Below are 27,857 nucleotides of genomic sequence, written 5' to 3'. Positions count from 1 at the left end.
GATCAAAATCTACATAAGGTCATGAGTTCAATTTCCATTAGATACAAATTATTTTTTGAACCCCTTCGTGGAGATCCTGCCTCCGCCGCCACTGATGGTGATGTCACCTACCTTTTCACCTTAATTCTCCGTCAAAAGCGGAGTTTAATTATCTGGACGTTAAGTTAGGCAGGTTTTCACCAAGAAGATAGTGGTATAGTATATATCAACAATTGTAGACGCAACGTCTGACTTTTGTGCTCTTCCAAATTATTTAAATCCTTCTTTTTGAGTGTATGAATAATAATTGACATAATTTATGGTAAAAATGCAATAAATTGTAATATTGAACTCGCAAACGAGTACTTACTGGAATAAATAACATTACTTGGAAGAAATTGTGGTCCATTCTGGTCTCTCATTGTTTTGATAATGCTTACACCTGGCATTCCATTATTAATCAGTGACAACATGTATAATAATAATAAATTTTGGTGTTCTTTGGTTTTTGAAGCCACCAATCGATGAGAAATTATTTTATGCTAAGTCCTCAAAAGACCAATTTCAAAAGAAAAATCGATCAATTATATGATAGGAGAGACATTATTGCATCTGTTGGCATAAATTATTTATAACAATTAGCAAACGGATTTAATTTTCCAGAGAATAGTTGTTTGATCTATCACAGTAATACACAAAAATAAATAGAAAGGTTGACTTCATTTCTGTTTTACGAAGTACAAAATTTAGGACAAGACTCCAGTATTTTGCAAGTGTATCATGATTCAAAATTAGTTCTGACCAATTTAAAGTAACACTACGTAGTATTTTCGTGCAGTAGAAATTCTCCAATCTACCATTTGTCTTTCAAATAAACGAACATAAAACGTCGTCCTTCAACGAAAGTTCACAGCAGACTGTCTCAAAGTATAAGTCCTGGCTCTTAATTGGATAATGAAGCACAAAAAGAGCATGCTATTGACTATCACAACAGTCACAAGTGCATAATTTCAACTAGGACACATTTTTTTTCCTGCCTTATTCTGTAACTAAGGGAAAATATAACCATTCGTCGTGATCTGGCAAAGTTCAACTCTATCTGGAATCAGCAAGACAATTTCTTGACAAAATTCCTTTGTCAGCTATAAATGTTAGTACTAGTTAAAGCTTTCAAAAGCATGAAAACTGAAACGGGATTTAGATACTCTCACCAAAATTAATGCCTTCATTCTGTCTTGGCCTGAGCAATGGTAAATCCAACCTGCTTGTTTATCTATGTTTGAAAACTCAATATGCATCCACCATAATGATCTAAGTTCCACCTCTCCTTTAATCCTCTTCTTCTACTACTGGAATGTACCACGACGGTATGTGCTCCGAATTGCTCAGTCTGTAGTTCAGCAGAACCTCTTCATCACAAATTGCTCTAGTTGCAACAAAAACAAGTGTCTTCAGAACAGGAACCTCTGATTCAATATTGCTGGACTTCCACGGTTTGAACCTGAAGCTGCCTAATCTCCTCATCTCTGTTTCTTCACCATTCCCAAATGAAACATTAGGTATATAGGGTTTCAGGTCCTTCTCGAGGAGAGGAAAATCATAAGGGCATACCATTACATTAGGGACCATTCCTTTGGCTGGATGGTTGGCGAAATGAGCGAAGGCAAGAGGGTTTCTCCTTTCCAACACTTCACGGTTACCTCCAACGTGTGTTTCATCTAACGGCTTGCTGAGCATCCACCCAACTCTGTCAGAACCTTTTGCATCAGGTTGCATAGTGTGCTTAGGTTTGGCAAGACTAGTCCAATCCCATATTTCACGAGATTCACCACCAACACCCCAAGGCTGTGCATTGATCACAGTCCCATCATACCGTATGATCAAATGTGAATTTTGGGCATCAATTCTAGGGTATCCAGGAATATAGCGGTAATAAGCAGGAGAGTAAACTACTCCAGGATAGAATGCTACTACAGAACCAATATTGGCTTCACCATGTAAGAATAAACCTTTCCCGGCATCCTCATGAGGAATTTGAGACGGTTTGACCTCGAGAGTGTAGCCCATAAGATCCTTTAACCTCTGTGAAACCTCTGTGCACTGCAATGCCTTGGTTTCAGGTACAGCTGTGCTGAAAATTTTATCAGTAATCAAAATCCAGCGCGATGCATGCAGCTACGAAGCCACTGCAAAGAGCAGATAAAATATAATTTCTGCTAAACCACCATAGAGTCTCATGATATGTGATTTTATGTTATCGCCTATGTTGCAAAGGCTCAAATTTTTACATTACCAGAACTGTCCACCAACTTTATTACGAATAATGTTTTTTAATAAATAATTCGAAGGAAAAATAATAATGACGATTCGCCCCTCCCAAAATGAAATGAAACAGTTGAAGTAACATTCAACTGGAATAGTTGCTCCATTCCTTAAGCAATTTATGTCTAGCTCTCAGTAGCCATATTCTTGGTGTTCTAAGCTGAGCGTTAGATGTGATCTACCTAATTCACGTGGAGATGTGCACAAAGTAGAGCATACTGAATAGTTCCCGAAAAGATAAAATGAAGAAGAGAAGTTTCACTTTTGAGGCATTACCTCCTATTAAAGAATCCAGATTTAAGCTGAGCTATTCCTCCTTCTGTTTGTATAAAGAAGTGCATATCCATCTTAAAAATTCTAGATACTTGATCAACTTCTACATAATTCAGTAATATTCTAAACCAGAAATCTCAAGTAACTCAGTGATTTCCGACCACATGAGACAAGAGACAGGAGTAATATTTCAGCATCTACCTCAATAACAAACATGTCCTCAACATTGGTTGAAGGCTAATGGTGTTTAATTTAAGAATGATAGGACAAAGTAGTAGCATTAACGATATTCCCAGATATATCCTGGAAATATACAGCCAAAGAAGTTGAATGACAGCATGAAGCAAGGTAAAGTAATGTCATGACAAAGAAGAAGCAGGACATCCAATGGTTGCCAACACTGAAGTAGGTTACAAGTCAAAATTCCAAACAAGTTTCCACAACACAACAACAAAGAAGTGCACAGAAAATTAAGTTTAAGATGCAGGGGATTCTTACCAGTGTCAACTTGTAGTGGAGAATTCCGCCCAACAGCAACCCCGAGACCACTGCTATCAGGAGAAGAACTTGTTGTTATAGGTAATGTGGCCTGATTGTCTTTGAACTTATGATCAGGGAGTAATATGTCATCCATATGTCCGCAAAAGCTTGTGACCTGAGAATGCACATTCTCTTGGACCTGCTTCTGTTGATCAGCTAAGGAGGCCTTGTTAGCCATATTAATAATCTCCTCCGCATCAGCTTCATCAGCATTCCTTCCTAAACGGTTGTAACTGAAAGCAAAGTTTATCATGGCAAGACGAAACTACAGTAGGCTCAACCTTAACTATTCAAAAAGATACATTTAACCGCAATTTTTAAGACTTAAAAATATTTAGTTACTTCAATTATTTCAACACGGCGATAAACCAAGAGTAAAATAGGAAAAATGACACTATATAGCCGCTCTCAAAATAATAGCCAAAAATATATATATTTTTTGTATATACATACATTTTGTATGTTATATACAAAATTTATACAAATTTTATACATTTTTTCGGCTATCGAATGTTAATAGTTTCTGGCGCGGGCTAAAAGTGAAAAAAGCGCAATAAAATATCAACCAATTCATGTCCAAACGCCTACTTAAAGGAAAGGAAATTTTACCTCCTATAGCAAACCATTACACCCTATTTATTATAAACCAAAACAATTTCGAAATATTATTACTTATAGCTACCTTTTCTATTTTATAGCAAAATAGGTATTTATTTTATACCCTACCATTGAGGCGTGAAATATGCCAGTTATGCTCTTTCTCTCCCTCTATCAGCAAGATTCTCAATCCTCTCTCTTCTCCCTCAAATCTCTCTCCCTTTTCCATCAAGGCAGTCGTCGTAGCAACCATTTTTGGTGGCGATGGTGGACTTTCTGAAGCGAAGAAAATAGATCTGAAGCGAAGAGGAAGTAGGCAAACAGATCTGGCCATGGCCACGGATTGAGCTTTTGGAAATCTGAAGCAGAGTCACCGGAGAAGATTTGAGGGCCGGGTTTTTGTTTGTCTCCATTTTTAGTTTTAAAATACAATATATACAGTTTTTGCTTGGATGGAAAACACCTATCTCTGGCGAACTTTTTTCTCTTCTTTACTATTGAGTCACATACAATGATACAAATACACTCAAATACATTGTATTTGTATAAATACATTATTTTTTTCGCCTGTATTTTATGTATTCTGTAGGTCTGTATTTTTTGAATATAGCCGAATATCACTGTTAACTTTCTTCTCTTCTTTGTTATTGAGTCACATACAATGATACAAATACAATGTATTTTGTACAAATACCCTCAAATACATTGTATTTTTGTATAAATACATTATTTTATCGCATGTATTTTATGTATTTCGAAGGTCTGTGTTTTTTAATACAGCCGAATATCACTATTTTTGTGATTTTTTGTTGTTTGAATACAGTTGAATTGAATACGGTGAATTGAATACAATGAACAATAGTGAATAATGAATATCAGTGAATTGAATACAATGTATAACGTCAAATTGAATAGAAAGGTATACACCCTATTTCTTGATTTTTTGTTGTGTTAAATACAACTGAATTCCATATACTGAAATTGAATACAATTCAATATTGCGCTTTTTGTTATTAAACACTCGTAATCACTATTTTTAGGCGTATTACCTTACTGCATTTATAAATACATTCGCGCGAATACATGGAATACAGAATTAAACAGCTATAATCCCTACTTTTTAGGCGGATTACCTCATTGTATTTATATAAATACAGTCACGCGAATACATGATTAAGCACAGTAGCAACGATTTTTTTGTAGAATTTGATTTTGTTGAGTTAAATTAGGAGTGATACACGCTAATTGATTCTCATTCCGTTATTAAACAACTGGACTCCCTAATTATTAGGCGAATTCCGCGACTGTATTCATGAATACAGTAGCGCGAATACAGCGAATACAATCTGGTAGCAACGAAATTTTAATGATTTTGTTGAGTTAAATTAGGAGTGATACACGCTAATTGATCCTCTTTCCGTTATTAAACAACTGGACTCCCTACTTATTAGGCGAATTCCGTGAATACAGCGAATACAGTCAGATAGCAACGAAATCTTAGCTATATGAAGTAAATATGTATATGGTAGTTATAGAAAGTTAATAGCCACTAAACTATAGTGGTTTCTGAAAATTCTTCCAAAGGAAGTGCTTATAAAACTGTATTATTGCACCGAAATGACAAATATATAGCAACTAGCCAATTTAACTATTTTCAAATTGTACAACCCCCCCCCCCCCCAACACCCTTTGCCTTTCACTTGCAATAAGTAAATAAATCTTACCTAGTATAAAGGAAAAGGAGATTTATGTCAGCTTCAAACTGAAGATGGTTTGCCTCTCTAGCTCTGGCGAATGTGGGGCTTTTAGCAAGAATTTTCACCGCCTGAAAATTGTGTCCCGCAGCAAAAAGAATTCAACTTTATACAATTAACTGTGTCAATTCAATAAGCAACCCCACATTATAAATGACCTCAAGATGGTCATTGACAAAGAACGAGAGAGCAAAGAAATGAAGAAGAAACAACACAGAAGCAAAGTATAAACATAAATTGTTTTTCCTGTGGGGGGGGGGGGGGTTGGGGGGAGAACCTCTTGAAATTTGTGGAAGAGGAAAGCCATGGAGAGGTAGCTCGATCGTTGCCTCCTGATGTTCTTGACCGCTGCAGCTCAACTTTGAGGCTTCGTATTTTAGAAAAGATCAAGGTCCAATTCCAAAAATGGCCCCTTATGTTTTGAGTAGATCCAAATAGTCTGTTAAATATATTTGAACAACTATTTGTCCCCTTCAAATTTTTAAGAAATTATGATTGTTAGATTTGACGAAAACTATAAAAATTTAATGGGAACTCATATTTTTCTTAAAGACTACAAACAACTCAATGTAAATATCAAATGAAATAAGATTATATCTTAAGATATAAATAAGGGTAAAATAGTTAAAAGTCTCTCATAATTAATATTTTTAAGGGACGCGTAAAAGAGAACCACGATAGCAGAAGGAGTATATTACTTTATTTTTGTGTCTGATGCATTTTTTCTGGAATACTATTCTTGGTCTATTTCTGATATTTTGTTAGATTTTATTGTAAAATTTTGGGATTTGACAACATTTTCTTAGTGTTTTCAATTATGATTTTTACCGTTCTCGTTAAATCTAACATAAATTCTTATTAAATGTACAAATATCAAAAGTACTCATTTTTTATAAACTTAAAAGGTAAATATTTCTCAAAATCATATTTAAGAAATTATTTTTAACTTATTTTTCTCATTTTCTCTAAAATATCACAATCGGTATTGTGATTAAATACCAAAGAGAATAGAGAGAACTTCATTTATAGCCCATCGGGCAAAACAAATATCATCAGGTAGCCCAAAATTATAATATGCATTTTATAGCCCAAAAGTACTTCTAGTGGCTAGCCACCGAACTATATATCAGACCCACAAGCTCTGTAAAAAAAATGGATCTTACAAAGGAGATTAAATCTCCAGCATAACATTTCATAGGTTCACTGGAGAAATAATTTTCGACCCGAAATGATTTAGCCGGAAAACTTCACGGTCGTCGGAAAACTATATACTGGCCAGATCTACCGAAATTCAAATTAGCAAGCAAACCATCTTTCAGATCTAGATTTTTATAATATCAAAATCCCCAAAACAGTAAATAAAATGAGAAGAAAGAGTCGCCGGATTTAATGGAGGGTTGCCGGTGTTTGAGTTTCCGTCCAGATCTAAAGCCAACGAGATCGAGCACAGTGGGTTAGACTGACTGAGTTTTGATTTCAATTTCACGATAAAGTTCGGTTCTTCCATCCAAGATAAAGCGTCCCTTTTTATGTTTTTACAAAGGTGCAAGTCATTCGGTTTCTACTTGAGTTCAATCTGATGGCTTTCCTTCTCTCCTTCTTCCTATTTATTTACCTTTTTATGTTTTTGAATCCACTAATTGAAAACCATTCACTTGTTTCACTCATAAAATCTTGTCACTCTCTATTCTCATTGCTTTTTTATTAGGTTTTAATAACCTTTTTTTTTCTTGGGGTAATTCTTATCTTCCCGTTTCAACAAATTCTCTTGTTTTATCTTCACAGTTAGCTTTCACTCTTAACACTTCCGTAATTATTGTCAAACAAAAAATTACATATGCAAATCTCATTTGTGTTATTTTGTCCAATGTAGAGGTAGACCATGTATTACATTTTTAGACTGTATTAAATTGGAGAGCGGATTTTTTTTTTGAATATTGGTATATTACAAAATATATACAAAATAGACATTCACTATACAAAAATTATATAAAATAGACTGTCACTGTACAATTTATATATAATAGACTGTCACTATGAAAAAATATACAAAAATAAATTATCATTATACAAAAAATATACTAAATAGACTGTTACTATACAAAAAATATACAAAATAGACTGTTATTATACAAAAATATACAAAATAGACTATCACTATACAATTTATATACAATAGACCGTCACTATATAAAATATATACAAAATAGACTGTCACTATACAAAAATATACAAAAATAAATTATCATTATACAAAAAATATACTAAATAGACTGTTACTATACAAAAAATATACAAAATAGACTGTTATTATACAAAAATATACAAAATAGACTATCACTATACAATTTATATACAATAGACCGTCACTATATAAAATATATACAAAATAGACTGTCACTATACAAAAATATACAAAATAGATGTAACTGTACAAAATATATACAAAATAGATGAAACTATACAAAATATATACAAAAAAGACTGTCACTATACAAAAATATATGATACACTCCAAATACACAGTGTGCACACATTACACATACAAAATTGTATGTAATTTATATACGTTATATTTACATATAAGAAAATACACATTATATACAATTTTGATACATTGTTCAGACAGATTATACATTCACGATACAAAATACATTTGGGGTACACAAATATATACACTTTAGATACACAAGAACACTCGAGATAGGCTCAATATACACTAAGGACACACTGTCGAACTTAGGATACAATATTTATACATTGCAAAATAATGTTGGATTACTAACACCTTCTCAATATACACCTTCTCAAGTTGACATAGTAAAATATTGTAAATACTGTCACGCTGAAATCTCAAGTTGGATTTGGTCGAAAATCAATCCCGAGATTGGTGTCCATGCTTCACTCAAGTTCGATAGCTTAAAAGAAGAGAAGAGCCTTGCAAACCTCATTATTATTTAATTATTCCATCATATAAAAATAAAAAACTATCATGATAGCATATCTTGAAAACAAGCTACACATGAAATTTAATAATCTAACATCATGTGCAGGCAAAATAGTATATAGCACTCAGCCACCTTCTTAGTGTGTGAAAAATGACCTGCATTATATATTTCATTCAATTGTTAGCTAATACTTATTAGAGCCAGAAGTACATTTAAAAGGGCAAAAAAGGGTTGCTCTATCGCGCCAGGTAGGGGTCGAACCTACGACCTTCAGCTTAGGAAACAAACGCTCTACCCACTGAGCTACAGATGTTTGTGTTGTCATACTCATTCTTTTCGGCTACTATATGCAATACGTTTGGGCCGAAGGGCCATTTTTTGTAAGTAGGACAAAATATGGGCTATTAAAATTTTGAGGGGTTATAAAGGTAAAAATTGCACGGGGCGCCCTATTTGGTCGCCCCCATTTAATCTATACCCATTTTTTAAAAACCTTTTAACTTGTACCCACTTTTTAAACAACTTCAGCTCCCTTTCTCCTCCTCCTTCTCCTACTTCATTTTCTTTTTTCTTCTTCTACAACGACGACTTCAACATTGCTCTCTTTGATTAATGAAGTTAAAGCAAATATACCGAGGACTTCCATTTGGATTATTATAACATTAAAAACCAGTTTCCTCATTGTCTGGAAACACAACTCCGTCATCCATTGCTGGAAATTTACTTTATACCGTGAATGTTTCTGCTCCAGCCTTTTACAACAAGTTTCAAATTCATTCTTTCCCATGCACATGGAGTTTGTTCTTCTTTTTCTTTTCTCTTTTCTTTAGGATGTCATATATTCAGAAAAAAATAATATCTTCTACAAAAAACTTAAAAAATAAATAATTTTACTGGCTTGTCCAGACGCCCCAGATTCGACGTTTCTGCCTTGGCATCATGGTTTTGCGGATTGATCAATTGAAAAGCATCAATTACCACCTTCCTTTTAACACTCTGAATTGGATCTGATTACGTAAAATTTGGGTGAGTTATCAAAAACTAGAACATCTTGATAGTGGGATTCCCCAGTTATAAAGACAAAAACTTCAGCTCTAGAGCGGAAATTTTTTAATTACAACACAAAAACTTTAGCTCTAGAGCTGAAGTTTCCCAGTTACAACACAAAAACTTCAGCTTTAGAGCTGAAGTTTTACAGTTACAACACAGAAACTTCAGCTCTAGAGCTGAAGTTTCCCTGTTACAACACAAAAATTTCAGCCCTAGAGCTGAACTTGAGGCCCGGCTACTAGAATGTTGAAGTTTTGCGTGATTGTCTTTGCTACTTCAGCCCCGTATGCTGAAGTTATACGAAAAAGCGGATACGCTTGCAATTTTTTTTGCAAAGCTAACACAAGTTAAAATGTGACACAAAAAGCGGGTATAGATGCAAATACGCCGCTGTAGAGGGTAGTTTTCTCAAGAGAATAACACTGGGCCTTATATAAACGGGCTTCCAAGCCCAAACCGGCCCTGGTGACACGGACTCGCACAGTGACACTGCTCCCAATCTTCCACCGATTGGTACTTCGTTCGACGGGTAGCAATGGTGATGACCAACTTCAATGGTACTGGTGTAGGTTTCGGTACGATAAATCTTCACTCGCCGACTGACTTTAGTTCTTGTCTTTCTTTATTTTTGTGTACTTTCATGTACTGATGCAAAAAATAACAAAATTTGGATATTGTGTTTAGGTGCTGGCATTGGTTGCGGTTTTGGAGTAGGATGGGGATTCGGAGGTTTGCTTCTTTCCAATCTCTTACTTAACAGTTTTATTGTGTTTGCATCAGCTAAAACAATTTTCACTTAGTACCAATCAAATGGTCCAGCTCGGACACAGGGAAATATGTGTTGTATATTAGGAGCTTACTGGGGTTGAGTTTTTTTTTGTGTCTCTTATATTGATTCTCAATTTGCTTTGATGACTTCTTATAATTAGTAGTGAGACAGTGATTAAACTATGGTATTTCAATATTAGTTGAGTGGAAAAATTTTCATCTTTATTACATGCCTGTGAATTGGGGTAGTATGGATTACACGACTCGTCAGCCATGAAAATATGGTATTGCAGAAAGGGCAGTACTTAATCCATATTCTTGGGCACCAGTTTGGTAGATCTTGAACATAGATTGAAAGATTGTACATGAAAGTACATGATTAGTTAATCTGCATCCAAGTGCATGATTTCTCTAGTTTATATAGCACTAAGGTGTTTGGTAGAATTTCATACATGTAGAATGCAGATGTCAGAAGACCGTGAACGTATGTTCAAGAAAATCTAGAACACTACTTAATAATGTAGAATGCGGTCATTGTTGCTGGAAATGCATATAAGATTTTTTGAGGATAGTAGCTGCTGTGTTGTTTCTTATTAATAAGTAAAAAAAAAAAAATATTTGTAAGAATAGTTAACGCTAAGATAGTGATGGTAGTTAGAAAAAAGGGGGTATCCCCTCCAAAGACGACGACAACAACAACTATGCCTCATTCCTAAACAAGCTGGGGTTGGCGATATGAATCTTCATTCCTTTCAATTAGCTCAATGCATATCGCCATCGTTACAAAGACACACACCTATAAATTATAATGAATTGAGCTAATAAAGTCTATTGTCCTATCTACCTCGTATACATTTTCTGGTCACACCAGAGAGCTATCAAGCTCAAATACATATTTCAGAATATGTAGAGCAGTTGGCTTTTCCCACAATGCATATCTGGTTCCTTTCTTTCCATAAAACCCAACAGATGTATGCTGGAATTGTCTTCCTCAGCTCTTACTTTCCTTTACAGCTAGTGGCATTATCTGGTTTATCCCAAACATGTTCAAAACAAGCCCCAAAGTTATTCAGCAATAGAATAGTGCAGAAACAGATGGCTGTTGTCTTTAACCTCTTTTAAGAGGAATTAACCAAAAGGAAAGATCAGTACTTTTTGGCATCTTCTTGGAAGGGAACATGTTAATGCTTCTATCCTCATAGAGAAGGTTGTTTCATGGTAGTAGCTATATCAACTGTGCATTTTGGAAGTTACGAAATCTATAGATTTACCTATTGAAAGCAGCGATAGCTAAGGAATAAATGGACCTGAGGAGACTTCTGAAGCATGTTTTTTGTGAACTATGTCGACTTAGAAGCTGCTACTGTTTCAGTTAAGCTGAGGTTAAGGCAAGGAACAAATGCATCTAAACAAGTCTCCGCTCTAAGCCTTTAGACGTGTGATCTCCAGTATCCCTTGCTATAGATAATCCCCACCTTCTCTTGCTTTCGCTAGAGCTTAAGTGCATGGATAGATGTACCAGTAAACAATATATGTTAGTTGACTAAGATGTCACTTATCTATTATTTTAGCGCCATGTGAGTGGTAGATTTGGGAAGCAAGCATTCCTGGAGATACCTAAGTTTCGCTGTTGGTCCCAGTCTCGAGCACGGAAGACTGGTAGTTGGCATGATCTGCCGCAATTTGCTGGTGCAACCTTTGTCTTCTTGTTGATTTTCAGAGATTGGCTGTGCCATATCGGCACCATTGAGGATTCTTACTCCCAGCTTGGTTATTCAGGACCTCCCAAGAAATGGAGGAAATATTTGAATATTCTATACGTCTCAGCACATATTAATTCTTCATAAGGATCTTTGTCTGCTTAAAATCATACATTTACATCTCTCTATCCACATTTCTCAGTTTCTTTTTCCTTGTTCCCTTGTGTCTGATTGTTCGCAGGTAAAATGATAAACTTATCATGTAATATATCGTTATTTTATGAAATAGATTTTCCTCATGTTTCTAGAGAGAAAGGAATAGGAGATTATCTTTGACTATCTAGTAGGTTAGGAAGGCCGTTGTTTCTAAGTTTTCAGACATTTCTTTGTCCAAACATCCGAGCTTCCCCCCCCCCCCCTTCAAAAGAAAAGAATATGCACTGTTCTGCATTCACTTATCTACAAAAAAATCTTATTTGCTTACTCTTTGCGTAATTTGTTCATTTGCTTTTGTTGTCAGTCCTCTTTCTTTTTGCAAAATATTCTTCTTTATAGCATCACCTAACCAAATGTTTAATCTTTCCTCAGGCATGCCTTTGAATTTCTTGGGTCTTGGTGTAGGTAAAAACTAAATCAAAACCATGTTTTTGTGGAAATAATTCTGTGCGTCCGAATTCTTGATGACATGTTTCACAATTATTACTTATAGGTGGCGGCTGTGGGATTGGAGTAGGCCTTGGATGGGGATTCGGCACTGCCTTTGGTAGCCAGTACAGGAATTCAAGAGTTACATTTGACGGCACGGATTTTGTTACTAAAGAGCACAATGAAGAAAGAGATGCAAAAGATCTATTCAAAGACACTCGAAAAGCTCAAGCTTCTCAGTAAATATTGTTACACATTTTCTGTTGATGCACTGATTGTCCTATTTCTAAATTGGTCAAAGTTGTAGTATTGTACCATCAATTCCATATGTAGTAGTGACTAGTACCATTTGACATCACTTTTTTCCTTCAGTGTGTAAAATTTGTTTGCTTATGTTGCTTGAGAAAGTACATAGTTGGTATCACTACACAACAGCAATAAATTTCACAAGTGGGGTCTAGAAAGGGTAATGTGTATTTGACATCACTATAGAGTAGACAAATTTTATACTATTCGTGAATATAACTCAAATCATTTAATCAAAAAGTATGTCATTTTGCACCACACTTTCTCCTTTTTTTGGGGGGTGGGGGGGTGGGGGGTGGGGGGTTAAGAAGATAATATTACCTTATTACTCTTAATAAAAATAAATAGAGGGAATTTTATTACACCCACCAACTCGTCTCCAGGTTGTGGAGGAGAAACAAAATGGTAGATAATGATCACATGGGAAGAAACCTACCTACCTTTCTTCACTCTCTTTTCCTTGCGAACTAATAAATCCCCAGATGTCACTATAAATACTAAAATATTTATTCCACCTCATGAACCTCAGCTTTAACCCCCAAACAAAATGGACAAAGAAATAGTCTTTACTCTTTCCCAAATCACACAACACAAGTCAAAGCAAGATTGCTGGATCATCATCCATGGCAGAGTACTGTTAACCCCCCCCCCTCCCTTTTCCCTTTTTCCGGCCCCTTATTTAGAGACGAATCTAGAATATAGAGTCAGTGGGTTCAAAATAAGTGTAATTTTATTATACGTACACATTTAAATATTTTTATGCATATAGTTCACACCTAAAGCAATAAGTTTAGTTAAACCCACCGACAGAGGCGGACCTACATATATGGTAGAGGGGTCACGGGACCCCATAAACATCGAAAAAAATTATGTATATATATATATATTATATGTATATATACCTTGAGAAATGACTTTGGGGCACTGGTCATAAGTGTTACTTACCTTTGCTTCCGTAACTGTAGCCTAGACTTTTTATTTATTTATATCTTGCTTTTTTAGCTTAGGATTCACCCCACCCCATCCCCCAAGCCTCCTTTTTTTTTTTAAAATTATTTTTTCAAATGTTTTTTGTTTTGATTAAACCCCAAGCCTTAAAAGCTCTAAATCACTTCTCTCTTCCCTTTTCCCAAATTTCATACCCAACTTCACCTCCTAACTCACTTATATATGTCAGTTATTACCGAAAGTTTCTCGGCATCCGGCGGGACCCAACAACTATTGGTAAAGTTCTCCACGAATAATGCCCCGTCATCTTCAAATCCTGGGTCCGCCTCTGACCACAGAACACATCCTAGATTTGCCGCTATCCCTACTCTCATATTTATACATGCATGACAATATAGATACATGGTTAATGTAAATATATGCTATGTTTTCTTCAGGTGTTAGATGTGACAAAGTTTTTGGAAGAACATCCTGGAGGAGAAGAAGTGTTGATTGATTCAGCTGGAAAAGATGTTACTAAAGAGTTTGAAGATATTGGGCATAGTAAAGCTGCCAAGAACTTGCTCTTAAAATACCAAGTTGGATATATTCAAGGCTACAAAATTCCAGATGAGTCTGAGCTTGATCTCAACTTAGTTACTGATTCTTTCAAAGAACCAAAGGCCAAAGAAATGAAAGCTTTTGTGATCAAAGAGGATCCCCAGCCCAAGTATATGATTTTTGTTGAGTACTTTGTGCCATTCTTGGTTGCTGCCTTTTTCCTCTATTATCGCTATCTCACTGGAAATCTTCAGCTTTGAGTTCCCATAACAAAGGATTATAACGTGTGTTTATCATCAATAATTTATTGTTTGTTTTTTTCCTTTTTGTGTTTTATGTTAACCTCCAAAAAGGGAAAAGCATACATTGCAAATTGTGTAAAAAAAAAAAAAGAAAAAAAGAAAGGAGGTTTTGGGTTGTTAAGAGAGAGGTGATTTGGAAAATTGTATTCTTAATTTATTTATTGGTCATCCAAGAAAGCTGGAGTTAGTTAAGTGTGATTCTTGTTCAGCCAGTTGAAAGTACACCATCATTTTCATTTCCAGAGCTTATAAAAAAAATTAATATGAGATGATAGTTTTGCTAAAAGCTTAATGTTAACAAATTGAACACGCAACACAAAACTATTAGGGGTCGTTTGGTAGGATGTATCAGAATAGTACTAAATATGATGTTTTAGTAATGTTGGAATTAGTAATCTTGGGATTAGTTATGCATTGTATTTTATTTTAAAAATACATGCATGTTTCTAATACGCCAAACCACACAGCCGGTAAGAAATAACCCAGCATAACTAATCCCAATTTATATGGCGGTGTTTGATTCGGCATGGAGTTTAAAAGAAAGGAAAATTTTTGAAACTTGTGGCCTAGAATAAACCATACAAAGATTATAAATCATCTCATTAAGGATAAAGTAGGAAGTTTGAAGTTAAATTATTTCTAAATAAAGAAGTATGCATTCTATTTGGCAAGACAAAAGAGGAAAGTATGATATATAAATTGGGAGAGAGGGAGTATTTGCTTACAAAAATACCCTCCACATTCTTTGAAAAGAATTTCGAAAAGGTTTTGAAGAGCGGTTTTGTCTTTATACATGCTTATCCATGTATTAAAAATCATGATATTGCTAATACCATGATTTGATAAGAATAATCTTGAATATATAGATCAAAAAACACTATCAAACCAAGGATTAATAATACTAAAGCTAATACATGTATTATGTTCTCTAATACATCCTACCAAACGACCCCTTATTGTATTTACGACTACTATTACTTTTTCTACTTGCTAGATTTTTTTATTTTTATTTTTTGGCTAATGACCCCTTGTGTACTTATTTGCTAGTTGCTAATGCTTGTATTTTTATCAATGGAGTATACTCAGCAAAAATAAAAGAAGCGTTGTGGAATGAAATCGTACACTGAATGTGAGTCCAAATTAGTCGCAAGACATTCCATTAAAGATTTTAGGGACCCAGGAGCAACTATATTCATATTGCCTCTATAATTATATCCACCCAAGAATAATACTATTATGTTCAGTTTTATACGACATCAGGAATATGTACCTGCGCACAAGCACAATCAAGTTTACCACACATCTCCCCCACCCCCAAAAAAACCCCTCTCCTCAACAAATATGAATAAAGAAACAATATACAAGTGCATTTATGTGTTTAATTTGCTTGGACATGAGCAATATGCACAATTGGCATAAGAATGGTAAGAAGTTTAAACCCTTAAAGGGAAAGAAAGAAAAAAAGCACATTGTAGAAACATACAGAATCAATGGACAATACAATAATATACATGATTTAGCAAGTCAAATACAACTAAGCTCTTTCATTTTTGTGGATGCAGTATTGAATCAACACCACCTGCAATCCACAACATTCATATCATAATACAACAGAATTTGGCCTCCATTAAATGGCAACGCCGATGAGGAGCCAGGAAAGAGGTTAAGGTATTAGTACAAGTAAGTTGAGATACCAGCACCACCTTTGCCATGTCCTGGACATAATTACACCTTTCCTCTTTAAGGTAATGCCAAAACTGATCGCGCTAGGCCATTCTCCTCAGGTTTTTTCAACGCTGCAACCTTATTGATTGCGCGGAGACAAACAATGGCTCATCGCTCAGATTGTATGGACTGCAACTAATACTGCAGCAGGAAATAACAATTATTCAGCCACCTAGCTAGCAAATGAAACTCAGATATATGTGTGACTGAGACACGGTTTCAACGTAAAGCTGCTGTAACAATGCATCACCAATACGAGCATACACTATATATACAAGGCCAAATATTGTAAAATATACATGACATAGCTCTACATAATACTATAGAATTCAAAAATAAAGAGCACACTATACCAGAGATGTTAAGGTAGGTTGGGTTATACTGATTAGTATTCAAAAAAGAAGTGGCAATATTCAAAACATCCTACCAATTTTCAAATTGGTTGCTTCAACAAGACCATAAAAAGCTACTTTCTTTTCTTTTTCATTTTTTCTCAAGAAAGGTGGTACCTGGGCCATCTTACACGCGCCTCGACTACTTGACCGGGTACCTGCTACCTCCCAACAGCACGGGTACCGGGTAAAGAGCTACTTCTATTTCTTTTAACCAACACATGTGGCTGAGAAAATAGAATGGATAACAACCACCAACCAGAAGATAAGCACTTGGTGTAAGGAGGGCTATAGTCTGCCCATGCTCAACACTCTAATTTAATAGGTCAACATGGAGCACAAAATGAGTAAAATAAAGTGTATTACTCCATTTTTTTTTATGAAGAAAATGTATTACTCCATTGGAACAATGAGGGAGAGACTAGCAGACAAAATCAATCAAGAAAAAGCATACATCATAGTTTAATCATTAATGAGCACTGTGTTGCAAACATGTATAAGTAAATTAGATAGTGGTGGTGAGGTTGATGTCTGAGGTAATCCGGAATGAGAATTTCTGCACCACTGTACTTTGCATCAATATTTTATGATGCTCTTTTGGTCCTGTTAGGGGGAGGCGAGAAGGCAAGAAACAAACTCAATAACGTATTGAAAGATTCAGTGGCATTTACTACAGAGACAACCACAAAATAATGATAGTTGGGATCCCATCACAGATGTGGCAGTCGATTTGTGAAGTCACTAATTGTTTTGGTGTCTGCGGATACTGGCTGCTATTCTACACAGGAAATAATGCATGTGAAACTACAAAGCAGGTAATCTTTCTTCTTTTTCTTTCTTTTGGTTGGAAGGAGTGGCCGTAAGGAGAACAAGGTTTTCTGTTCAGTAGACCTCTCTATTGCGGAATATCTATTAGGGGCCTGTAGCAGAATCAAAGAAAGGAGCTTAATTAATGGAAAAGCTGCAATCCAGTAAAATTACGGGGATAAAAAAGGTAATTACCTTTTGACTAATTTCCTCACTCTCTTGGTGCAAGTACCAAATTTATACAAAAGATATCTAAGTCCAACTTTTTGTCTTCCTTTATTACTGAAACTTTCTCTCAGAAACCTCACTGTGTTATCTTGCTGCCTCTTGTACATAAACAAGATGTAAATCAAGTTCATTCCGATTATCATTAGTCATACTGTGACGAAAAGAAAAGTAAAGGAGTGGAACCCGTGAAAGCTTTCACCAGAAAAGAATAAATAAAATCCAGTTTATCAAATTCTAAACAGACGATAAGTATACTTCCCAATAATGCAAATCTTGCTCAAAAGAGAATGACACTATACACTTTGAGAAGTTTTTCCCTTTCTAGTGGAGACAAGTCTGGAGGGAGAGCCTTTGCATAACCCTAGAGTTGCTCCTTTGGTAACTTATAGGCCATGGGTTCGAAGCGTGGAACAACTTCTTCATAGAAATATAAGGGGAAGTTGCATACGGCATACACCCACTCCCCCTTTCAGGCACTGGGTAAAACTTTATTAGCAGAAGACAAGTGTAAATGCAGACTGAGCTCTAACACCCTTCACTCCAATCCATAAAAATTTTGAGAAGGCAACTTTTTTTAGAAGGCCCAATCAATTAAATTTTTTGTAAGGGAACTATTATAAATGAACGGTACCAGTGATAAAAATAAGTTAAGAAAGCAACAAGCCAGTATTGGCTGATATATGTCACGAACTTAATCACTACAGTAAGACTTCAGCCAAAAAGAAAAAAAGAAAAAATGCAAGTTATATAAATGAACAAACCAAAAAAGGAAATTCAAGTTGTTACTCGAGCTATTATGTAACTGAGCATGAAGAGAAAAAATTTGTGGTTGATTTTAGATTAGATGAACAAATACCATCACTACAAGGAAAGTCGGTTCTTTGTTTTGGCAAAGGCTGCTAGGTGGAGGAAAGCATCCAGCTTTTATGACAACTGGCTGTGATAATTTGCTGTAAATGACTTTCAATCCAATATACACTTGAGAGAAACGGCCCTCTTATTTTAATAATTGTATCCACATAGATCCCACTTGGAGCTTTTTCATAGTAATTAATAGTTCTATATGTTGTATATGAATGACTTCTATCCACTGGGAAATAGAAGAATGGGTAACCTAAAATAATAATCCGCAAGCAAGCTCAAAACAGGGAAAAAAGGTTTGAAACTGAAGCATCTATGGCACAGACCACAAGTTATCTAGTCTAGCTACCGAATAGGATCTTGTGATCCAGAAATCTCAACAATATCTATTGATAATTTTCTCAATCCAGAAGAAATGAAGATAAACCTCAGCAGCGAGAGAATACACAATAAAGATTTATTTTTCTTAGTTCTTCAAAAGCTGTTTCTAGGTGAAAGAATCAACAAAAGGTTAAATTGATGAAAGAAGAGTCAGTTAGCAGACTCACCAATCAGGAAAATGAGAAGAAACACTGAGAAAACTATTCGAACAGGTCGACGATATTGCATGTAATACTGAGACCTTTGCAGCTGGCGCTGAATGGCACCATACCAACCATAGAGTTGCTTATCATAACATTCATCACAACCATCAAGGCAACTCTTATTCCTCTCATAGCATGTGTTTATGCCCTGCAGTAAAAGCAATATCTCATTACATTAACATCATTTATTGATATAAAAAATATAAGACTATTTCTGGATCATTGTTAAATACTCCACTTGTGCCAACTGATTGAATATAGTTCTTTTTTAACAGTCCAACTGATTTTATATAGTTTGGAGCTTTAAGTTAAATCGTCAAAATACTAATCATTATCTTTTATGGACATACTTTGAGTATATATAGACAGGGTTATTTTGTAGTTTTACTTGTTCAGATTCCCATTTTCAAGTATTGAACTAACTGATATTAATAACACAAAATAATGAGAATTTCGACATTGTAATAATATAAAATGGTCCAAAGAAAGTCATGTACTCCAAATTTGGATACTGTAAGAACAATATATCACCCTTGTCAGTGGCTGAGTTCGCGGCAATATATTGTCAGCTTCTTGGTGATAATCTTGGTTGGACTTCAACTTTCTGTAACCATTCTTGGACCATTTTAACTCCTTAACAGATTCCACGGCATTCAACAATCCCTGGTAACTGGGCATTTTGCGAGGAGGTGGTGCAGGTTCTTTGACGGAGATATCATCACCGACTGCAATCTGCCATGCACCAATGTCAGCACTAGCACTTGCTGTTCTCCGGTGGCCCAAAAACTTCTCGTCCATGGCCTCACCTCGAACACCATCCACTGAATGAGTAGGATTCTCTGAACACTCTAGCAATGATTGATTTGCAACCTCTTCGGACTTGGCTGTTTGCAGCTCTATTCCATGTACTTTTGCATAATTTATGTCCGCAGAAGAAGTGGACGGCCCAGATAGAAATGCAGCAAGTTCATCGACTTCTCCCTCATCCAAGCGCACCCACGGAAGTGGTGGTTTGCCTTGTGAAACAGCTGATTCGTTAAGAGAATTTTCAACTTTTTTAATCTGACTATCGATTGCAATAACAAATTCGTGGTGTCTATCTCTTGCATCATCAGCAGAATTACTATTGTAGCTCGATCTAACTGCCCGTTCAAATTCCTCCAACTGCATTGCAATTCCATCAACAAATTAAACTAAGCTCTCACCCTTTATGCACGTACACCAATAATATCCCTTACACAAGATATGTGCACAATAAAATCACTTCTTGACTTCATTTTTTAAGGGGTTGGGGGTTCCTACCTGCCATTTAGCAGTGCCAAGGGTAGTCCTAAGGTCCCTGCGAAGCGCGTCGCAATTCCAACTGCCTGAAGTATCCTTCAACGCATGAATCCATGTCCTATAAGTTGATTCCATTCTTGAAAATGAAAACAAAATCTATGTCAGTGAAAAATACAAAACCCCACATGTCAAAACCAATAAAGTTTAAACCTTTGCATCACTAACCATCAATAATTCATAGATAATACAAGAAAACACCAACTTAAATGATGATTCCAACAAAATCAACGCAGACCCACTAAAACAAATTAGAAAAATATGGGAATTAAAACGGAAAAACAGTATTTACCTGTCGGCAGATTCTTGAACCTCTTCTGCAGCAGAAAAGAACGGATCTTTCTCCCATCGATCAAAATGCGATGCCATATCTTCCCAATATTACTTCCAATAATTATCACCAAAAAGAGAAACTTTACACCCAAAAATGAGCAAAATTAATTTTCCCAAATCAATAAATCATCCAATAATGAATGAATCCAGGTGTACTTTCGATCTGCACATGCTGGGATCAACCCCCAGATTAAAAAAATCTTTTCTTTTTTCCTTAATTAAGATATATCTGTCGATAAGAAGGTGCTTTACCCAACAACCAAAAAAAAAGTGTTGGCAAGAAGAAATAGGTAAAAAGTAAGCGTCAAAAACAGAGCTGTTTGTGGCGCACGCCCGGAAATAGAGCTGGGGAGAGTTTCCAGGAGAGACGGGTTACATGTGGAAAGAAACGACGTCGTTTGAGGAGTTGTGCAAAACAATAAGGAATTTGGCGAGTTGGTTTGACTCGAGCTGTCGATGGCCAATGGATTTATTGAAGAGTGTTCCACTGGCATTTTCTGGTTGCTAGTGGAAATCAGCTAACTAGAAAATCCATTTAACATAAGCCTATTCTCTAGGAAAACTATGCGATTATGTTTTTATATCCGTTTTAATTTATGTGATATGATTTGATTTTATAAAAAATTAAGAAGAAAATATTTTTAAAATTTATGGTATTAAATATGTCACAATACTTTTGTAGTTATAACTTATAAAACTTTTGTAGCCTTAACATTTTATACAATATTTGTATGGTTAAAATCTTTTTGTTTTGATTAAGAATAAAATATAATTTAAAGTTAAATTATTCAGAAAATAAGAAATAGTCATTCTTTTTTATGAGGCCACATGTTTGGAGCTTATAAAAGGAAGCAAAACTCAGAATTCTTGTTGAAAATCAACACAAGAATTTGAGTACATACTTTTATTATCTGTTTGAGATAAATGAAACGCGATGTTGGGTTTATATGGACGCTAAATATGTCAAAATAGCTAGGTTATAGCCGGTATTTAAACCGGTAATTAAAAAATAGCTATTATTTGTCAAGTCATTTAACAATAGCAATTATTTTATGCGGAGAAACAAATTGGATAAAAATACGTTAGCTGAAACATGGAGAGTTTCAGCATAATATGTTGGATTATGAAGCTCATGCGTATAAATTTCTAACATATTATGTTGGAATTCCAGAACATTATGAAATTCTAACACATTATATTGGAATCTCATATGTAAAAAAAAATCGAATCTCAATGTTGGATTTTTTTCGAATTTTTAAGGGGTTCTTTTGTTCAGTTTTATTTTTACATACAAAAGTGGCTAAATTTCGATTATTTTTAAAATTATGATTAATTTTTAATTAGCAGTTATAAATCAAGTTATTTCTTATATTAGCGGGAGAAATTTGCATTTAATCATTAGATATCCACTATTCGAAAGGGAGGAAACTTGAAATATTATCAAATTAACGTCATAGAGTCATCCTAAAACCATTCCTTTTATTGTGGCAAAAGCTTTTTCTCTTTCAAAAACGAATAAATAGACACTTCTACGTGTGAAAGAAAGGAATGGAGGGCATCTAAAGCAAACAAGATTAGCAATAACTTTGGTTAAAAGATTTATGGGGTCCTCCAATTTCCGTGAATGTGTCAATTATGTTCTTGGACTTTCTTTTTTTAATCTTATCTTATCAACCATGGTCTCACCTAGCTTTATTCAACCACCTTTTTTATATATAGGAAAAGAAATACTACCTTTGTCAACTTTGTTTGAGTTGACCGCTGAAAAGGAGAGAAGTGTTTTGCGCAAAATCAAGTTGCTCTATAATTGGTTTGACATTGGAGAATATATTAAAGAAAGCCAAAAAAAAATCTTATTAGAATATTGAAATCTCAAAATCGTGAAAGTACAATCTAACTGAAGTAGAGAACATCTTCAAAATAAGTAAATAAAAAGTAAACTTAGGTGATATTCTAATCTAATTCATTGCATTGGAAAAAAATTATGTCAAAATTTCACAATTTTAAGCATAAATTGTTATTCAAATGTAGGGATTAAGAGTAATCCGAGGTTTGAATATAGCCAACTAGGAGCTGAAACGGAAAAAGCTCGAAGCTCAGTTATGATGATGAAGAAGAATCGATGAAGAGAAGACAGAAAGAGAGACTGCTATTGAAAGAATTGTAGTTGTTATTATTATTATTTCCAAATGTAATATAACCACTTGTATGTAATGAATTGAGCTGAAATGAAAGATTCTCTTTTAACAACTTCTCAACTAACTCTAACTAATTTTTGGCTCCTAACTAACTTCCAGAACTGACTTAACTGCTGCTAACCAACACCACTAACTGTTACTTCTTCTTTATTAGCTAGCTCACTTATACTAATTGCATCACTAATTACAACTGATTACAATTTGTATAATAGTACATCCTCAATAAAAGAGATCCTTGACTTCAAGATCAAAGTGAGGAAATCGAATTTTAGCTCATTGTAGTACTCCCATGTAGCATCATCAACTAGTATGCCTTGCCATTTAACAAGTGTAAAGCCCCAGAAAAGTTTGCTAAATAATTTAAAATTTCGTGGTGCCAAGCTAGGCTAATTATTTTATTTTGTGTGCAAGTGAGGATTCATGATATAATGGATATCAATTGGATATGTTAATAAGTGTATAAGTCATATTATAAGTTATTTGGGGTCTAAGGAGAGGCCTAAGTCTAAGTCAAGTTGGAAAATTTCATAATGGACTAAAGTTGTGAATGAGTACGCACAAGACCTCACTTTGGACAATCATATCTCCAGTTATATAAGGTGTTGTGTGATGCACAACCTATCAAATTAAATCTCTTTGAGTCTAGTTTCTAATGCATTAAACCGTTTGTCATTTGGATGTGTATACAAAAAGTTATGACCATTTTACCGGACTTGTGGCAGATGCGCGTCCGCGGCGCGACTGAGGGAAAACTGATAGTTTCTGCCTCCGAGTGCGGCCAGACCGCATTAAGAGCGCAGCCACCGCGTCCCGGGCGCGGTTTGATCGCGGTCACGCACCTAACAGCCCTATAAATACCCCAAGACCGGGTATGGAGAGTCTTTAAGTCATTTTTTGAGCTAGGGCTTGCTCTATCAAGGGGAATCCGTCTCATACTTCCCTCATATGATCCAAGGTAATATTTTTGGAGTATTTTGAGTTGATTACTACTCCTAAACACTTATATTAACAAGGATTGATCTTGAAAATCCATAGATTCTCATTCAAATCCCTAAAAAATTGGTCAAGAACACTACAAGTGGGGATTCTCAAGATTCTTACTACAAGAGGTATGTCTATCATCTCTAACTGCTCTATGGTGATTATTTATGTATGATATATGCGTTAGAACTCATGGGATGGTGATTGGAAGCCACAAGTGCCTAACCCAGGTTGTGTTGGTGTTGTATAGATTGTGAAATGGGTTAATTAAGGAGGTTGATGGTTGGGTGTAAATGGATGGTCATACATATGTTGTTGGAAGTTATAAATTGGTTAGGAACGATGGTGGAATAAATTGTTGGTTAATAGTGATAGTTGGATGAACTAATACTACGGTCATGTGATGTAAAGATCTATACCTACAAGGTGTTTGATAATATGCCTAAATGGCATAAGTTATGAAATTTATTACTAATATTGGCCCTATTGAATGTTGTATTATAGATTGAAGTTGCTTAAGTGTATTGGATCATTGTAGTATCATTAAGGGGCAAATTTCAGGTATGTATGGCTAAAATCCCCTCTTCTTAGAAATTGAGCTCCCATGGTGTCCCTGCATATGTTGTAAGTCCGGAATTTGATTTATGTAGTATTTGTTATTTCAAAGGATTTGGTGTTGCAAGAATATATGTGAAAGGTATGTCTCAATGTGTTCAATGTGTTATTCTTGGTAATTGGGGATATGTGAAGAATGTGAACTATATGCTAAATTACCTAGATTTCAAGTCAAGTTAAATTGTGATTATTATGCCGAATCATGAGGATTCCCCTCTATGCTTATAACTTGAATTGCTCTTGTATGTGCCCATTATCTTAAATTGCAAGTTAGATGTTGAAAGTGAAAGTGATGTGGAATGAGAGTTATGAAATATGACCTAGTGCCAAGTATGATGTGATAATTGTGGCCCTAAGTGCCAATGAGTTGATATGATAGATTTGAAATAAAGATTCAAATGAGATGATTAATGAGAATAGAACAATGCCTAGGTAAGGCGGCCTAGCCGATCGGGCCATGATCGGACACCATGTCGCACACATGGTGGTAATGTGCTAATATTGAATTCCGAAAAAAGGGAAATGAAATGGTGATTGAAGTATATGTCTCAAATGAGGCAACCTAGACGATCGGGTCGTGATCGGACTCCGCTCAAGATAGCGGTGGTATTGTGAACAATGTTGAACTGTATGAAATGTCACAAACTAAAGGCTATGGAAAGTGAAAATTGTATGATTCTTTTACCTTGATAATGTTGTGATCGTTTAAAGCTTTTGAGTTATACTTGTGATTTCCTTATTTTTGTATGAAAGTTCTTTCTAACTAGATGGTGTTTAGTTATACATACTAGTGCTATTCGATGGTACTAACATCCCTTTTGTCGGGGGCGCTATGTCTTTAAATGGATGTAGGTATTTCTATAGCAGGCAGTGTTGGTTGCAGCTAGTGTCGTATCATCCTTTCAGCTGACTTGGTGAGCCCCACTTCGTTTCGTGGTCATGTTTCATCTGTTTATCATGTACATTGTATTTGAGGTATAGCCGGAACCTTGTTGACGATATTTTCATATTACTCTTCAGTTGTATTTAGAGGCTCCGTAGACAGGTTGTGAGTAGTGTCGGGTATTGGAATTAAAGTGGAAATATTGATGTTTGGCAATGTTGTATAAAACTTGTAATATCTTCAAAATTTGTGAACAAAGTTGTTAATGGAAATGAATTGGAATTGTTAATGACATGTTTATAGAATTTGATTAATGGTGTACATTTCCTCTTTATTTAAAGACGAATTTGGGTAGTATGAAACCTAACAGGCTTGCTCAGTCGGGTTTACTCGGTTGAGCGCCGATCACGCTCCTCAGATTTTGGGGCGTGACAACAAGCACATATGCCACAACCTTATTCCCTTTTTTCACCATTCTTCTTCGCAAAAGCAGCTCTGGTTCTGGGCACTGAGGGTCAGCAATGTCGAGTACTGGAGGATAAGAAATATGATCAGGAATAACATGACACTTCTTCATCAAGGACACATGGACTATTGGATGAATTTTGACTAATGCTGGAAGCAAGAGAGTATAGGTTACATGACCTATCTTCTTGGTTACTTGAATGAGTCCATAAAACTTAGCAACTAGCTTGGGGTATGGTTGAGAAGATATGGTTATCTCCTTATAGGGTTCCACCTTCAAATACACCCAATATCCCACTTGAAAAGATCTGTCACTCCTGTGTTTGTCAGTCTGATTCTTCATCCTTAGCTGGGCTCTAGATAAATGATGTTTGAGAAGTTGAAGTTTGATATCCCTAATAGTGAGGATGTTGTCCACTTCACTTGTAGCTGATTCACCAAAAATGTAAGGTGGGTGAATAGGAGGAGGCCTGCTATATAGAGCTTCAAAAAGAGTAGTGTGTATGGAAGAATGATAATTGGTATTGTACCAATATTCATCCATATGGAGGCAAGCTAACCAACGAGTAGGATCTTCTGCACAAAAACATCTAAGATAAGTTTCAAGGTATCTTTTTACCAGTTCTATTTGACCATCAGATTGTGGGTGATATGCTGATAACATGTTGAGTTGTACTCCTTGTAGAACAAAAATCTCCTGCCAAAAATTACTCAAGAATATCGTATCTCTGTCACTGGTTATGGCTTCAGGGAAACCATGTAATTTCACAATGTTGTCTAAGAAGGTCTGAGCAATAGTTTGTGTAGTATAAGGATGTTTTAAGGCAAGGAAGTGAGCATACTTGCTCAATCTGTCTACAACTACCATTATAACTCCATACCCTTTAACCTTTGGTAAACCATCAATGAAGTTCATACTAATTTGAGACCAAACTATGTCAGGTGTGGGAAATGGTACTAATAGACCAGGAGAAGCTGCTAGGTCAGCCTTGTTCTTTTGACACACATCACAACCTTGTATAGGTCAGCCTTGTTCTTTTGACACACATCACAACTTTGTATATAAACCTTAACATCATTCCTAAGGTCTTTCCAATAGAACAATGTTTGTAATCTTTTGAAAGTAGCTTCTACTCCTGACTGGCCTCCGTGTAAGGTATTGTGCCAGTGGGAAATGATAGTTTGTCTGATGGATTCCTTGTCTACAACAAGTTTACCTTTCCTTCTTAGCTGCATATGAGACCATGTATACTTAGGGTGTTTGGTGGACTCTGCCTGTAAATCTTCAATTAGCTTCTTCACATTTGGATCCTAGTCCTAGCTAGCAAATAATGGACTGCAACATTTTAGAAGTTTGAGGAAAGACTACCATGGCTAATAGTTCAGCATTAGTGATTCTGGAGAGTGCATCAACCACCTTGTTTTCAGCTCCTTTCTTGTATTCTATGACATAATCAAAAGGCATGAGTTTAGTTAGCCACCTCAGTTGACTATTAGTGTGAATTTTTTGCTCCATCAGAATTGTCAAGGCTTTTTTATCAGTCCTAATAATAAATCTTAGGCCCTATAAGTATTGAGATCACTTCGTTACTGCATGTCCAATAGCAAGGAGTTCTCTGTCATACGCAGACATAAGAGTTTTCTTGTGAATTAAAGCTTTGTTAATGAAAGCAATGGGGTAACCCTGTTGCATCAGTACTACTCTAATGCCATACCCACTAGCATCAGTCTTAAACACAAAAGTCATAGTGAAGTCAGGTAAAGCTAAGACATGA

At 35.5% G+C, this 27,857-nt stretch overlaps 4 protein-coding genes across 4 annotated transcripts; 2 read left to right on the top strand and 2 right to left on the bottom strand.

The window, feature by feature from the left end:
* Nucleotides 1–806: 806 nt before the first annotated feature.
* Nucleotides 807–5,901, bottom strand: LOC104241976 (uncharacterized). Its single transcript, XM_009796952.2, has 4 exons — nt 5,743–5,901; nt 5,436–5,536; nt 3,073–3,347; nt 807–2,105 (listed from the first exon to the last, which is right to left on the bottom strand). The coding sequence occupies exons 1-4, from the start codon at nt 5,770–5,772 to the stop codon at nt 1,309–1,311; spliced, it is 1,203 nt and encodes a 400-aa protein (XP_009795254.1). The 5' UTR covers nt 5,773–5,901; the 3' UTR covers nt 807–1,308.
* Nucleotides 5,902–9,907: 4,006 nt separating this feature from the next.
* LOC104241966 (protein TRIGALACTOSYLDIACYLGLYCEROL 5, chloroplastic) lies at nt 9,908–12,969 on the top strand. Its single transcript, XM_009796943.2, has 4 exons — nt 9,908–10,038; nt 10,148–10,192; nt 12,520–12,552; nt 12,641–12,969. The coding sequence occupies exons 1-4, from the start codon at nt 9,999–10,001 to the stop codon at nt 12,817–12,819; spliced, it is 297 nt and encodes a 98-aa protein (XP_009795245.2). The 5' UTR covers nt 9,908–9,998; the 3' UTR covers nt 12,820–12,969.
* A 421-nt stretch (nt 12,970–13,390) lies between these two features.
* LOC138889177 (cytochrome b5-like) lies at nt 13,391–14,870 on the top strand. The gene is made up of 2 exons (XM_070172302.1): nt 13,391–13,513; nt 14,268–14,870. The coding sequence occupies exons 1-2, from the start codon at nt 13,430–13,432 to the stop codon at nt 14,628–14,630; spliced, it is 447 nt and encodes a 148-aa protein (XP_070028403.1). The 5' UTR covers nt 13,391–13,429; the 3' UTR covers nt 14,631–14,870.
* Nucleotides 14,871–16,141: 1,271 nt separating this feature from the next.
* LOC104241952 (uncharacterized) lies at nt 16,142–21,464 on the bottom strand. The gene is made up of 5 exons (XM_009796928.2): nt 20,900–21,464; nt 20,572–20,686; nt 19,801–20,433; nt 19,234–19,417; nt 16,142–16,538 (listed from the first exon to the last, which is right to left on the bottom strand). Exons 1-5 carry the CDS (start codon nt 20,974–20,976, stop codon nt 16,513–16,515), a joined length of 1,035 nt encoding a protein of 344 aa, XP_009795230.1. The 5' UTR covers nt 20,977–21,464; the 3' UTR covers nt 16,142–16,512.
* Nucleotides 21,465–27,857: the final 6,393 nt, after the last annotated feature.

The sequence above is a fragment of the Nicotiana sylvestris genome, chromosome 4, assembly GCF_000393655.2.
Source record: "Nicotiana sylvestris chromosome 4, ASM39365v2, whole genome shotgun sequence".
NCBI classification, from domain to species: Eukaryota; Viridiplantae; Streptophyta; class Magnoliopsida; order Solanales; family Solanaceae; genus Nicotiana; species Nicotiana sylvestris.
Note: the sequence above shows the minus strand (reverse complement) of the source record. Positions and strands in the feature narration are given on the sequence as shown.